The 16,425-nt window shown below is 43.7% G+C and overlaps 3 protein-coding genes across 3 annotated transcripts; all 3 read left to right on the top strand.

Moving 5' to 3' along the window:
* Window positions 1-1,210: 1,210 nt before the first annotated feature.
* LOC143040115 (uncharacterized) lies at window positions 1,211-3,447 on the top strand. The gene is made up of 2 exons (XM_076210808.1): window positions 1,211-1,356; window positions 2,742-3,447. Exons 1-2 carry the CDS (start codon window positions 1,211-1,213, stop codon window positions 3,445-3,447), a joined length of 852 nt encoding a protein of 283 aa, XP_076066923.1.
* A 145-nt stretch (window positions 3,448-3,592) lies between these two features.
* LOC143040116 (uncharacterized) lies at window positions 3,593-4,310 on the top strand. Its single transcript, XM_076210809.1, has 2 exons — window positions 3,593-3,698; window positions 3,802-4,310. Exons 1-2 carry the CDS (start codon window positions 3,593-3,595, stop codon window positions 4,308-4,310), a joined length of 615 nt encoding a protein of 204 aa, XP_076066924.1.
* Window positions 4,311-4,334: 24 nt separating this feature from the next.
* LOC143040117 (uncharacterized) lies at window positions 4,335-5,393 on the top strand. The gene has a single exon (XM_076210810.1). It carries the CDS (start codon window positions 4,335-4,337, stop codon window positions 5,391-5,393), a length of 1,059 nt encoding a protein of 352 aa, XP_076066925.1.
* Window positions 5,394-16,425: the final 11,032 nt, after the last annotated feature.

Raw genomic sequence — 16,425 nt, forward strand, 5'->3', positions numbered from 1 at the left:
AATCTCATAGTTGTCAGTTACCTGCCTGTTATTGTGAATAAACAAATTGGGAGTATTATTACTTCTCTTTTTATTAATTACTTCAAGAAGTATTGACCAGAGTTTCTTCGGAACCGATGAATTTTCTTCAAGTTTTTTGAGATAGTATTGCTTGCGAGCCGATTTAATTGATGAGTTGAGAACATTACGATATCTGATAAAATTGTGTTTATTAAGTTCAGAGTTGCACTTAATGTATTTTATTTTTATTTTATTTTTTAAATTGATGCATTTCAATAAGTTATTTGTTATCCAAGGTTTGATTGGTATCTTTCTTCTTGATGTTATTTTAGTCGTTAATTTAGTCATTTCTTCATTAAATGTAGTTATCAAACAATTGGCGAAATCATTGTGGTGACAAGTATAATGCACAGTTGCAGTTAACCGTTGAGGTCTAAGCCTCTACTCGAGTAAGCAGGTAAACTATTACTTATTCGTTTATAATATCTCTTGCAATTGTTTAATAACCCAAAGGAAAATTGAATAGTGGAACATCTTTCTATAAAAGAAAATTATTACTTTAACTTGATATCGAGATTACCATGTATTTTCCCAAATGATATTTAATTTAATCTAGCAGTTCTCCACAATGTTCTTCCATTTCCTTCTATAATTTTTACCAGAGACCTTACTTGAGATTATGTTTGTGGCAGAATTCTTCTATGAAAATAAGCCTGTGTCAGATATTTGTTTTTTGCTCCTGCCAGGCTGGCAGGTCCAGTGAAATGAAGCGAGCAGGGGAACCCGCCAAGATCACTGCATTTTTCAAGCGACGACCTGAATGTGTGCAGATGGATAATGCCACAACAGAGGCAAGTTCCGGAGGAAGCCAAGACTGCCGAGGTCCCCCACTCGTCACGTGAAGACGGCACAGTTGCAGTGGCAGCTTCTCAAGAGCCTCGACTTGACATTGCTGATTTCGTGGGGAAGAAGGGAACAGATGCAGAGAAGGTGGTCATCATCCATCAGAAAGTCCCAGTTATCGAAGCTCTTCCATTCAGCTACGAAGGCGGTCAAAAGAGGCGGCTCCAGCCTGCCTGGTGCTCGACATACCCGTGGCTCAAATATTCAGTTTTGAAGAACGGAGGATACTGGGTGGCTTGTGTGCTTTTCGCCAGTGACAACCGGGACTGGAGCCCAGACTAGGCTCGGAGCCCTCGTTTTGGAGCCTATGTCCAAGTACAAGAAGGCCCTAGAGGTTTTGGCAAACCACAACCAGCATAGCTACCATGCCGCTGCCATGACCCGTATGGAGGCCTTTCTCGACACCGTGCGTGACCCGTCGAGGGCCATCGACGCAATCTTTGCCACAACGAGGCAGGAACGAGTTGCAAAAAACCGTCTTTTACTCATTCCGGTAATCGAGAGCGTTCTTTTTTGTGGTCGCAACATGGTCCCCCTCAGAGGACACCGTGACGATGGCCCTTTCTGATTGGTCTTGCCGTCGCTGAGTCTGTGCTAGCTCACACTGTGGAGCCGAGCCGAGCCCTGCAGTCCCCTATGGTCGATCTAGTCTCAGCGTACGCTAGAATTGGTGATGTGGTGACGCATCTAAACAAGACTCGGGAAGGTGCACTGGCCAGCTTCCAGGACATCTTCAAGAAGGAAGAGGGGTTCCTCCAGGAGATCGGTTCATCACACGACACCATTCCTGTACCTCGAGTTTGCAAGCGCCAAACGCAGCGAGCGAATTTACCCTTCCAGACAGCTGAGGAGTATTACCGAAGATCTGTATATGTCCCATTCCTCGACCATGTATTGACTGAGCTGCAGACCCGGTTCGGGAATGATATTATTCCTGTTGGCTTCAATATCAAGAATCTGCTCAGCAGCGCTGACGGAGATGTTGCTGCTGTACTGGAAGCGGCAAAGGTTTATGAGGCTGACATCGAGACCTTGAGCCTCGTGAAGGCGGAAGCAGAGCGCTGGTATTCAACAACAATGAAGTTCGAATCCATGGGAGATGCCCTTGCCCACGCCCAGACCCGAATGTATCCGAACCTGGCCAAGCTCCTCCGAGTTTTGATCACGCCCCCAGTCTCGAACGCAGAGGACGAGCGTTCATTTTCAACCCTGAAGCGACTGAAGACCTACTTAAGTAATACTATGAGTCAAGATCGCCTCAACGGCCTGGCGCTACTCGGCGTTCACAATGAAATCAGTATTGAAATAGCCAGTGTAATCAATGTATTTGCCCAAAAAAAAACAGGGGTTGATGTTCGTGTGAGATCCCATGAACAATGTTGTGTGTTATCAATGTAATTTAGATACTTTTATTAACAGGTTCAGAAGTTCATACATGTTTTTGTTTGTATTTCTGTTTTTAAAGCTACTTTTATTTTTTATTACTTTCATGAGTCCAAGTGCACTAACACTACACACGGATCCTGAAATAATTTCTCTCTATACGCGTACCAGTGCTTTATCACTGACTAGCACAAGCGTGTAACAATATAAAACGAATATACATTCTATTATATATGTCCAAAACACAGAAAAATCTGAAAAACATTATTAAGTTAAGTATACCTCAGACTTCTGGTACATCAGACTACCCAGAGGAAGGAATTCATGTTAGCCCCCCCCAAAATTTTTATCCTGGATCCGCCACTGCCCAGCTGGTTATGTAGTATGGGGCAAACTGCCTCCTTGGGGTCAGGATCACGCCCTTAACCCCCTATTGAAACTATTGCACTCAACAGCATCCGCATTGAAGAGCCTGTTCTCATTGATCCCCCGGTACACGAAATCTGGTCATTGGACTCAGTTGGTATCTCGCTGGAAAAATACAATCATTTAGAAGAGAAGGCAATTGAGTTTTTCAAGTCGACCGTGCGGAGGAAAGATGGAGCCTACACGATCTGCTTACCTTTCAAGACTGATGACCGCCCAGCAATCAACTATGGGCGCGCGGTGGCTCAACTGCACTCACTCAAGAGAAACCCACGTCCATCCCTTTATGAAGACTACCGGAAAATTTTGGACGAATATCTACGGCTCGGGTTCATCGAAACCGTACTCCCGGGTCCAAAGGTGGATGGGAAAGTACACTACCTGCCTCACCACCCCGTCTACAATAACTCCCCCATGACTCTCGTCAGGATAGTATTCAACGCATCATCCAGAGCACACAAGAATGCGCTATCCCTCAACGACGCCCTGTACAATGGACCCAACCTGGCTCAGAAAATCCAATCCATGATTCTCCGCTTCAGAGAAAGCACGTATGGCGTCCTGGTCGACATCAGCAAAGCCTTCCTCAGAATAGGGGTAGATGAGGCAGACAGAGATTTCTGCCGCTTTCTCTTCTTCACAAGCCCTGACATGCAGGAAGTCCAAGTTTTCCGCTTCAAAGCGGTGTTGTTTCGTCGCCACTTGCAGTCCTTACCGCCTCATTCAGACCATTGAACACCACCTAGAAACGTATGAACACCCCCTGACTACAAAACTAAAGTCCGCATCTTATGTGGATAAGTTGCAACTTACATATGATCACGTCCACGAGATTGCTGTAGAGAGACCCCAGATAGAACAAATATTAAGTCACGCCAACATGCCCCTGGACCAGTGGACCTCCAACGCTGCCATCGAAGGTTTTGAACACAGCGGAGTCCATGACTATCTCGGCCTCCGCTGGGATACGGAACGAGACACTCAGAGTAGCGATGCCCAACCAATTTAAGGAGGCCTTTGACCAACCACTGTTATTCCGGACCAAAAGGAAAATACTCAGTCTGTTTTCCTCACTGTAGGATCCCGCAGGATTCCTGGCCCCAATCACCCTCACGGGCAAACTTTTCATACAGAACTTGTGGAAAGCGGAGGAAGGATGGGATACCTCCCTCAATAGGGACAGCATTCAGAATCTCACGACCATCCTTAACTACCGGAATCTAGATACTCTTCAGTTCCCTCACAATGTACATTCTGGCAGCCACCACATCCTCCACGTCTTTTGCGATGCGAGCCAAAGAGGGTTTGGGGTGGCAGCCTACGTCTCAAGAGAGGGTCACGTTTCCTTCCTCACGGGCAGGAGTAGGGTCACTCCCAAAAATATGGCCAAGCTCAGCGAAGACCTCACTATCCCCCGACTAGAACTCACGGCTATTCTCTTTGGCAGCCGCCTCGCTAAATACCTGATGAACCTACGTCCCTCTCACTACCACGCCACCTTTGTGTGGTCTGATGCCAAGTCCGCTCTTTTTTGGGTCTGCAGTCAGACCAGCACGTCAACCTACGTCCTCAACCGAGCCAAGGAGGTCAAACAGTAACTATAAGATCAAAACCTCCACCTCATGCACTTCAGCTCCAAAGACAACCCGGCAGATCTCGCCTCCAAAGGCACTAACGTTGCAAGCCTTATCAACAAACGTAACCTTTGGTTCAAGGGTCCAGAATGGCTTCCTTACCCCGATCAATATTCCCCACAAGAGTCGTATACTCTACCCATCCTCATACACGCCTGTCCCACTATTGTCGTGGAAACAGAGAGATCATTCCACATGGAACAGTTCCCCGACCTCCCAACAGCATACAACCCCTTCATGATCTTACTGAAAGGAGTGAAGGCTAAGGCATCAATCGCAATAAAGGTCAAACTCTACCAGAGCCCCATGCAAGCTATGCTCAGACTGGCTCAAGTCAGCTCTTACACGCGGATATACCAACATCTCCAAGGACGAGCCACCCCTCTCACTTCTGACGACAAAAACCTCATCTACCAAAGAGGCCTCAAACTGGATGAACAGGGTCTCATACGCTGTCAACCACCGCACGCTGCCACGCTCAATGAGTATGGTCGCCCTCCTCCCCGGCTGATGGACCCTAAGTGCCCATTGTGGAGCCGCATCATCTTGCATGAACATCGACTCACACTCCACACCAACACCACCACACTTCATGTTCTCCGCCGAGATTACTGGGTCTCTCGCCAACGACTGACAACCAAGTCCCTCCTCAGACAGTGCTTACACTGTCGACGTATCCAAACCCCACCCTTTAAGTTCCCCCCTCCAGCTCGCTTATATCCTAATAGGATTCACTTTCGCACACCATTTTCCACCACCGCAGTTGACTTTATGGGAGCCATCAAGCTGAAACAGTCCTACGTTGACGCTGCTTATGTGGTCGTCTTCACCTGCACCAGCATCCGGGCCCTCATCCTGGAAGTCGTCACCTCCCTGAGCGTGACAGACTTTCTGAGAGCGGTGCGTCGCTTTGCGGCACGAGTGGGGATCCCCCACTCCTTCGTATCAGACAACGCCACCAATTTCGGGAGCACCGACAGGTTTCTCCGAGAACTCAAAGATCATCCCAGCATCAACGACTTCTTCACCAACCACCACTCTTCCTGAACCTTCATCACCCCGCTTGCCCCTTGGCAAGACGGCATGTATGAACGCCTTGTCGGAATCACCAAGTTTAATCATACACCTACCTACGACGAGCTCATAACGTTGTGCCAAGAAGTGGAATGCGTCGTGAACAACCGCCTCCTCACCTATGTTAGCACCGAAGGCGACCCCCCCCCCCTTACTCCTAATCGTCTCATCTACGGCCGTATCATTGCCCTGTCCTCATAGGTACAACTAACTGAGTTGAGTGACCCAGACTACCTCATTGCTACCACTTTAAGGACACAATACCAGTTCCTAACAGATATCCCACAAACCTTCAAAAGGAGATGGTCCCACGATTATGTCACGAGTCTGAGAGAACGTCATTTTCGCCACAGTAACCCTCATCAACGTGGACCCCGAGTACATGACCTTGTTCTTCTCATTCTGGACGGCGGCCCCCGAGACCAATATCCCTTAGCTCGCATCACTCGAGTTTTTCCAGGCCCTGATGACGTCATCAGATCCGTAAGAGTCCGCACGGCCAAAGGAGAATATGAACGATCTGTCACTCGAATCATCCTTTTGGAAATCAATCTGGACACAAACGCACCCCTTCCTTACCCCACGGATAACCACGAACTGCTTGTGGAATCCCCCCTCCCCGAGGAGGAAGGCGAACCAGACTCCGTAGACAACGGAACCACGCCAGCAGCGGTTGACCCGACTGAAAGCGCCTGTGGGCGCGAGGACCTCACCACGCCCACTCCTGAGCAACCCGGCCCTACCACGATGACGGACGCCCCAACTGAATCACCAGCTGCATCACCAACTGACCCGGCGACAACACCATCAACCGGTATTCGACCACGTAGAACGGCCGCCCAGCAGGCCAGAAACTGGTTCACTACTCTCAATGAATAACCAGCTCTCCCAGCTTCAAAACTGCAGAGGATTCCTTTCCCTGCCCCTTTTGGTCCATAACTGTGTCACAACTTTGCGTTGTGACACGCCACCTATTGCTTCTTATTTTTTCTTTCGAATGCTTCAGATCGCAGCTACCAAATACTTTCGCTCAAGGGCCTCGCCGACACAGTAGGCTTCACATTTTTTTTTTTTCCTTTCGGCCCTTTTCGACTGTTGCTTTCCTCTACTCTGTGGAATAACCGGAACTCTTAAGTCCTTTAGCAGCTGCTTCTTGATATTTTCCTCCCCCTTATCTTCATTAACTGTTGTGCCAATTTAGCCTTCAGTCGCAGTGCCTTAACGAGTTTGAGAGTCTCCTATTCACACAGGAATTTTCCCCTTCCCTTTCGTTTAAGGTGTCTCTACATATGCCTATGTCCAGAGACATCACAAGTGTCTCAATGATTAAGATTGGAATATATCAACCTCGCAGTTTTATTGTTTCGCCATGTTGTAGTTGTAACTTGCTACCTTATGATTAGGATTGGTGTATTTCACCCAAGCGTTACCGTTCAAATTGGTTCTAACGGTTTAACCTCCCCCCTGCGCGCTTGCCACTTCTCTTATAGGCTAGATAATTAGACTAGTTAATTAGGCTAGTTAGGATCATATAGTCCTCTCTCGTGACTAGTGACTACCTCAAAGGACTACTAGAAATTATTCGACTCCCACATAAACGTTGCACTATATTCCCTTCGGAACCGGTGATTTGAAATTAGAAACACCAGCAACAAATGAAGGGCGATCTTCATTCATTCAGGATGCGGCTGCTGGCGGTGGATACACGTGGCACTGAGGGTGGCGGGAATCATGGCCGACTTCGTCCTTGGCGCCTCGTGGCGGGATCCGTTTCCGAAGACTTCCCTTTACAGATCTCACCACCGAATAGAGTTGTGTTCTTGTTATTGAATCACTGGAGTGGGTTCGACATACACTGATCAAGAGTTATAATCACAGAAGGCGAAACTCGTCGCGACAGACCAAAAACGTTCCTGGTCGAGGTGGCACTTGTCGAGGTGACACTGGTCTCAATTCAATAGTTCTCCGGGACACTAATCACCAGAATCACTCTTGCATGGCTGACGGTGATTAAACGAGTCGAATTGATGTGTAAAATCCTCGATAGCCACACTATAGGAGAGTGGGACACGTTTAGTTCTTCCGAGAGTGCGTGTGACTTACTTCACCCTGTGTGAACCCGAGACTAACTGCCTGGTGCCCGGTACTGTCTGCGGGCGTCGGGTCAACTGCCTATGCCCATAACGAGTACAATGAGCGCAGGTGATTATTAGTTGGGAATTGAAGCGCGCAGGGCTAGCAAGGTAGAATACGTAAATCATAAGTGAAATTGGAACATTTCATTAAGATCACTTAAAGATTCAAATTGCATGTCAGTTACATTTATTATGGAAATAATGTCAATAAAATGCATTGTAGCATGTTTTATTTGATTAGCCTAGAATTGTGATTTACATCATGAGTTGCCCTCCACTACACCTTTCTGATATATAGACACGTGTGTGTGCGTGTGTGTGTGTGTGTGTATGTGTGCATGTGTATAAAGTATATATATATATATATATATATATATATATATATATATATATATATATATGTGTGTGTGTGTGTGTGTGTGTGTGTGTGTGTGTGTGTGTGTGTGTGTGTGTGTGTGTGTGTGCGTGTGTGTGTGTGTGTGTTTACCTAGTTGTATTTACCTAGCTGTATTTTACGGGAAGGGGAGCTATGCTCGTGGTGTCCCGTCTTCATATCTCATTTTATCTAAACTATTTTTAAATTCATGTATTGTTTTTGCACACACCACTTTCTCATCTAACTTGTTGTGTGTGTGTGTGTGTGTGTGTGTGTGTGTGTGTGTGTGTGTGTGTGTGTGTGTGTGTATGTGTGTGTGTGTGTGTGCGTGCGTGTATGTATACATAATAGCAATTATGATTCATTGGTAAATCATATCTGCAGGTGAGAGAATTAGGTGGGCCAGCACATGTATATGACGAAAACCACTTGCGGCCAGGGAGAGTAGATTATAGCAGAATAATTGTCCACATATCATTCTAAGTCAACATTTACCAACGATCTGGGTTACCTTATAAGTTATTAGGCATAGCCTCGTATTCATTCACATGGCGATAATGAAAATATGAAGTACAACGAAATGGTATGGGTGTCCATAAAAACAGACACTTTGAAATTCATAGTAATTTCCCCGTATCTATTAAAGCACATAGACAATACATATACAGCCAAATGCATGCAAATCCCTACTTACAAATTAATGCGAGCGCGCACAAACATGAGCACTGCCCGTACACGCCGAGGCTCGTGCAGCGCTAACACGTTACCCAAAGTGTTGTTTTGCAGGCTTTTGCAACAGGCCGATCGATTCACGACAGTCCTAATTTAATGTAGCGGATAGTGATGGAAAACTTGATTCTTGTAAATTACTCGAGGTTTCATGCAATGGGCCGCGTAGTTGTGCCTGAGGAACGTAAGAGTGTGAGCCATGATGATATGAATCATTCTGAACCGTGACATTAAACATGAGAGATTTTAGATTAGGTTATTCTCCATCGCATCCCTCGCCAATAATAATAATAATAATAATGATGATAGTAATAATAATAATAATAATAATAGTAGTAATAACAACAACAATAATAATAATAATAATAATAATAATAATAATAATAATAATAATGATAATAATAATAATAAAAATAATAGTAATAATAACAATAATAATATTAATAATAATAATAATGATGATAATAATAATGATGATGATGATGATAACAATAATAACAATAAACACTTTCTAAATCGTTGTTGACGTTACTATCAGAGAGGGAGAGAGTGACAGCAGGCTGGAAGTGAGCATTAAGGGTGAAAGACTGGAGGAAGTGGATAGTTTCAGATACTTGGGTGCGAATGTGGCAGGAAAGGGAGGAGTGGGAGTGGAGGTAGAATGTAGATTGAGAGAAGCGAGTAAATGCCTTGGTGGATTGAAAAGTGTAATGAGATATAGACATCTGGGAATGGATGCTAAGAGGAAGTTATATGAAGGAGTGATTGTGCCAACAGCATTGTACGGGGCAGAAACATGGAACATGAGAGAGGAAGAGAGGAGTTTGAATGTGTCTGAGATGAAACGTATGAGAAGTATGATGGGGGTTACTAGGCTGGATAGAGTGAGAAATGAGGAGGTGAGGAGAACAGGGGTGGAAAGGGAATTGGGAGATAGGGTTGATGAAAGAGTATTAGGATGGTTTGGACACATGGAAAGAATGAGTGAAGAAAGATTAGTAAAAGAAGTGTGGAAGGCAGAGGTGGAAGGAGTGAATATAAGGGGGCGTCCTAGGATGAGATGGATGGATGGGGTGAAAGGGGCATTACAAAAGAGAGGAATGTCTGTGGAGGAAGGACGGGAGAGGACAGAAGATAGGGGTGAATGGAGAGGGGTTGTGTATAGATGATGCTGTGATGCATGAGGGGGACTGGGTGGGGGATGGGGGGTGAGGAAATATGTATGAGAAAAAAAAAATGACGCAGCCCGAAGGGATTTCTCCCCGTCTTCTCCTTTTCTGCGTGAGGGGACGGATAGGGGGGTCGCCGAATTTATGAAGCGGCCTTGCTGTGGATGTGCTGCGTCTTGCAAAACTGCTTCTGACCCAGGGCAGTGGACAGGATGAAGGGATGACCCGTCATCCAGGAGGTGCCAAGATAGGAGGGAGGGAGGAGGGTGGAGGGGAGAGGAATATATAGGAAATGGAATGGGTGGGAGTGGTTTCTATGCCTTTTTCTTTTTGGCTACCCCCCGTATAGGGGGAAAAGCCTTTGGTACATATATATGTATGTATTTACTGGGGCTCAAAATTTTCAGTATGATAGGAGTTATCAAATAATATAGATAAGAATTGCATTTGTGAGATTAGCAAATAACGTTATGTTTACAGATTTTTCATTATAGTCCCTCTCCAATCTGTAAGTGCTGAGTGGTGACCTGGACTTGGTCCGAGGCCCATTGAATGGGGCCCATAGTTGCCTGAGTCAGTGAGCCGCCGGACCCCCACGGAATTTGCCCAGCGCGGCCTGAGTCAGTCAAGTTCTACTGCAAGTCGCTCCGACTCACTCGTGACACTACCCGATTCCGTGACCCGAGTCTCGAGACTGGAACCCATAGCCTATCATGAGATGCTGGTCAATGAACAGCCAGTAATCCTGTGGTGTGAGTGGTGGGCGGCGTGTACTCATACCAACGTTCATACGATTACCAAGTAGTAGGTGATATGACCATTATACATAATTTACATGCCTTTAAGAACCACTGACATACGTACAATGCAAGAATGTAAACAACAAGTGAGCTATTTTATGGAAACGATGTCTCGATTCGCCCAATTCAGTGAAAGGAGGTTCGATTTGAACAAGTGATTCGCGAATCTTACATCTGTAGTATCGGGGTAGTACACATCACGACGCGGTAGGGGATGGCAAGTGGCGCGCCAATCTCTCCAGGATGGCACCTGTATCCGAGTAGACAAAAAGCAACACTTTCGCCTTTATATTTATCTATTGTTTATCTGGTCCTACTCCGCCAGAGCGCTCTCTAGGACCGACATTTTTTCTTGCCTGGTGCATAATATATGCATGTTAACAATTATTATACAAGAAATACACCCATCCAAGATTAATTATTTATATACTACAATAGCATCCTTACCTTTGGATTGTGAAATGCAAGGAGTACAAGCGAAGGGACTTAAGAATATAAACAAATAAAAATAAATATATAAAAATAAAAATTGCAAGTTTGTAAGTGATTAAAGCAGACATGTCTCACAGTATGAACTGTGTGAAGAAAGATGGGTGCGTTGGCAATGAGTGAAAATAAGTTGAAAGGGAGGGGTGAGTTTGAGTTTGGGAGTGTAGTGGGGAGGGTGTTGGGAGTGATGAGAGGACGAGGGAGGGAAGGCGTGCCTATACTAGTACGTGAAGAGATAGGGAGGAAATAAAATGAAGGGTAGCTAGAACACTAATCGCTCTCTCTACAGCTCTCACTAGCTAAAACTAGAACGGTGGGCCTCTTCACCCTACCTCGGGGTGGTGGTGAGGGAGAGCCAGAAAACCTCTTCACTGCGCAGGTAGATGATGACGTCAACGGAAATATCGAGACCAGGGTTCCGCGGGTCGAGAGCTGTCAGTCACTCACACACCAGTGTGTGGAGCAAAGCTCCATCTTCTGATTAAAGGGGTAGCTAATGCAGGCAAATAACATATAAAAATGCCAACAGTTTGTATAGTGCAGAAGCGCAATGCCGTTAGACTGAAAGGTGATAAAAAATATACATTTCTTTTCACTACCCAAAGATAAAGAACTCAGAAAGAAATGGATTGAATTATGTGGCACACACAATACTCGGTCATCTGGATATGCAGCCGTCATTTTGAAAGTAACCATTTATTAGCAACATTTCCTGAAATTTTCTTTCAATTGCAAATAAACAGACTAAAGAATCCGTTTAAAACATAACTGAGCTTAGTGGAGATAAAGGTCTACATATAAAATCCACACTTGAGGAGATATGGAAACCCACGTAAATCCAAAATGTAATATAATAAAAAACATATGCTTTTATGTGTCATTACTACTAGGTTTATATTCAGCTAGTTGGTGTGTATCAACAGTATAATATCTTCCTCATCTACCTGATCAACATATAAATTGACATGTCATCCCATCTAATAACTCGTCATATTAATATAATCCACCTAATGTGAAAGCATGGAAAACATTTTTATAATTTTTCTGGCGGTCATATCTCAGATACTGATAATTTGAGGATAAGAACGTGATACTGAGTCATTTCAGCATTATGTAAACATCATAGTGTAATTTTAAAGTTTATCATACATACATGGTTTTCTTTAATGTTTACATTTTCTTTCACCTCTCCCTCTCTGGATTTCCTATGACGTCACGGTGGAGGTGCGCGGAGAGGGGGGGGGGTGCTCAACGTACCTTATAGTATTCGTTTTACCTTGCCTCGAACTACTCGACTCACTACCGACTGCCCCACGGCGACCCGTGTCGCGAGCTGAGCTGCACTGGTGCTAGCTACGGCCTGCCTATACCGCTCGGGTTAATCCAGCAACTGTGTGGACGTAATAAACTAATCATGCATACTTCACTTGTCCAGAAGTTCTGTATTTCTCTCTTTCTCAACCAAGTCCCTGTTCGTGGCGCCAGTGTCATGGGGGGTACAAATCAGGTTTATGACTCGGTATATAGAGAAATGGACGTGAGAGAGAAACACACGTAACACCAAGATGTGTCTTTATTGTAGATTAACACAGAGCACTATCCTATCTATCACTCACAATATAAATATCACCAGTGTGATGTCTACACAGTCTACAAGTTATATAAAATATAATAGTACACAAACCACCTTCCTCGGCTCTGCAGGAGTGAAGCCGAAGTGTCCAATTCTTCTCTGTAGGTCGATCTCCTTCGTCCTGGTGCCCTTCCTCTGTAGAACTAGGGGGGGGGGGGGTCCGCCCTTAATGGCGAGCAGCCGTAAAAGTGAGTTCAAGATTCTCCATGCCCTTCCTCTGTGGATCTGGGAGGGGGAAGGAGAGTGACAGAGGGGTCGATCTGCGCATGCGGGCAGCGGTGGTGACCGCGAATAGTTCGGCCTAGTTGGCAGCCCTGGGAGGTAGGAATGACCCGACGTTATGGTCAATCTTCCCCGCCCCGGGTCAGGTGCTGACTGCGCCGACCGGCTCCAAGTTTCCATCTCGGGAATCACGTGGTCAGCGGAGGACGAAACGTCCACGCTGAAACACATTTCCCATCCACTCTATCTATTGGTTCATTTCCTACCCTAGCATTAAGGTCTTCCAATACTACTACACTGACGTTTCTCCCTAATCCCTCTATGCACTCATTTAAATCTATCCAAAAAGCCTCCCTTTCTTCTACACTCTTCTCACTGCCAGGTCCATATGCACTTACAAAAACCCACATCTCCTTTCCCAGTTTCACCTTCAACCACATTAACCTTGAAGATACCTCCTTCCACTTCACTACACGTTTACCTATCCCTTCTCTCCCTCATCCTCTCTTCACTCCTGAGAACCTCCCAACTACACTCCCTCTCAATTTAGTTTCACTCAAAGCCAACACATCCATCTTTCTTCTCACAAGCCTACTATCTCTTCTCTTTTACTCTCATCTGTACCACATTCACACACATTAAAAGACCCAAACCTTAGGGTACTGGTTGGAAAACTCCTAGACCCTCTTATGCCTTTACTCATTTTAGGAATCTCCCCTGTGGCACTACAGGGAGAAGGATGCCTAGTCCTAATCCCCATCCTGTTTTTCTTGCCTCTTATGATTCAAGTGGGAAGACTTGGTGGCAGTATTCTTTCCCTCCACCACAGGTACCATATTTTCAATAATACAGGTATAGCAAATTCTGTCACCATAAATGTAATCTTTGAACTTCACAAATCTTACTGATATTTCCTTCACATTACACTAAAAAAAATCATATATTGTAGAATTTATCTACTAGTTGTTGATTTTTTTTTCTATAACATCTTAAACTATCAGAAAGCACTGCATCAACAGCTTCCAATGTCAATTCCAGCATGACTTCCGAGAAAACCCCAAAATTATAGAATGTTCTAGGGAAATCACTTATTGCCCACTGGTCTCCTACAATGCCTGCCCAGCAAATCTTGTAATAAATATAACAATACTTTTCTTGCATCAGGTATCAAGAGCAGATGACTTCAAAGACCTCAACATTTCCAACAGCAGCAGCAGCAGCACTACATGTATTTTACGGGACGAGAGCTATGCTCGTAGTGCCCCTGTTTTCGTATCTCTCCACATCCAGTTTATTCTTAAAATCATGTATAGTTCTGGCATTCACTGTTTCTCTGATCAATTTGTTCCAAACATTAATCTCTCTGTATGGGAAGCTATTTTTTTCAGGTCTCTTCTGTAACTGTCTTTCTTTAGTTTCTTTTCATGTCCTCTTGTTTCTCTTCTGTCCCACTTTAATAAGTCGTCTCTATCGAGAATTTCCATCCCTTTCATAATTCTGAAAATGGTCAATAAATCACCTCTTTCTCTTCTCTGTTCCAGTGTTGACAGATGTAATTTCTCCAGTCCTTGTTCGTATGTCAGATTTGACAGTGTAGGTGCCATTTTTGTCACTGCTCTTTGGATTCTTTCTAATTTTCTTATGTTCTTCTTTGTGCTAGGTGCCCATAGTGTTGCAGCATATTCTAGTTTAGGTCTTATCAGTGTAACGACTATTTTTTTACCATCTCCTCATCTATGTAGTCGAAGGCCACTTTCATTGATCTCAATAAGTTATATGTCTCTCTGAATAATTTATTGACATGCTTATCAGATGTCAAGTCACTTGAGATAATTACTCCTAGGTCCCTTTCTGAATCGACTTTTTTTACTTCTTTGTTTCCAATTTTATACTGTCCCGATACTCTGTTTTTACTTTTTCCAAATTCCATTATGCTACATTTTTTAATGTTGAAGTTCATCTCACATCTCTGACTCCATTCCCATATTTTGTCTAGGTCATCTTGCAGCGATCTGCAATCTTCTTTTGTTCTTACTCTCTTGAGTAATTCGGCATTGTCAGCAAAGAAGTTCACATAACAATTTACTCCCTCATCCATATCATTTATATATATGGCAAACATTAAAGGAGTCAATACAGAGCCTTGCGGGACACCACTTTTCACATCTTCCCAGTGCGAATTTTTGTCTCTAAGTACCACTCTCATTTTTCTCCCAGTTAAAAAATTCTTCATCCATTCCAGCAGTTAACTTGTATTTCTATTATTTCAATTTTTCTTATTAATCTTATATGTGGTACTTTGTCGAATGCCTTCTGCAAATCCAAGAAGGCACAATCTGCCCAGCCATCTCTATCTTGTATTATCTCAATTAATCTCGGGTAAAAGCAGATTAGGTTTGTGGTGCACAATCTGCCACTTCTAAAGCCAAGTTGTTTGGGGGTTTATTATTCTATTTTCTTCCAAGTGTTTGGTCTATTTGTTTCTAATGACCTTTTCACATATTTTTGCTACTGTGCTTGTAAGGGATACCGGTCTGGAGTTTGTAGGATCTTCCCTATTTCCTCCTTTATATATTGGTACTATGTTTGCATCTTTCCAATCTTGCGGCACCTTTCCCTCTTTGAGTGAGAAGTCAATTATCTTGTATAGTTTATCTGTCAGTTCATCTATACACTCTTTCAGTATCCAATTTGTGATTCCATCTGGTCCATGCAATTTCCTGTCATCTAGGTTTTTTTAGTCTGGTCTCTTATTTCTTTTTGTGTTACCTTTATTTCTTTCATCGTAGGTGATCTTTCTTGTTGTTCATCATCCCAAGATTGTGAGCTCTCAGATGTAAATACAGACCTGAAATGTCTAACCATATCTTCTGCCATCTATATATTCTTTATCTTCTTCACACAATTTCACTATTTCATGTTAAACCTTTAGTTTTTCATTTATATATCTGTAAAAGAGTTTAGGTTGATCCTTACATTTGTCTATAATATCTTTTTCATAATTTCTTTTTTCTTTCCTGCGTATATTCACATATTCGTTCCTAAGTTTTATATATGTTTGCCATTTGGAGTTTTTATTTTATTTTTTTCCATCTTTTCCAGGCTTTGTCTCTCCTGTCTCTAGCCTCACTACACCTTTTGTTAAACCAACACTTTATGTAAATCTCTTTTTGTTTCTTTTTTGGTACATATTTGTTAATTCCTTCCTTGTACTTTTCTTTGAATATGTTCCATTTGTCTTCCATCTTTGTTTCCTCTTTAGAGAATTTATCCCAGTTTGTGTTTTGGAATTTTTTTCTTAGTTTTACAAAGTCTGTTTTGTTGTACATTAATCTTCCTTCTCTATGTTTGTCATTCCTGTCTACATTGTTCTGTTCTTTTAATTCAAACTCTATTAGTATATGGTCACTCTTTCCAATTGGTGTTTTATACTCCATTTTGTCCACAATATC

The sequence above is a fragment of the Oratosquilla oratoria genome, chromosome 27 (genome assembly GCF_046742065.1).
Source record: "Oratosquilla oratoria isolate Oo_2021 chromosome 27, ASM4674206v1, whole genome shotgun sequence".
Taxonomy (NCBI): domain Eukaryota; kingdom Metazoa; phylum Arthropoda; class Malacostraca; order Stomatopoda; family Squillidae; genus Oratosquilla; species Oratosquilla oratoria.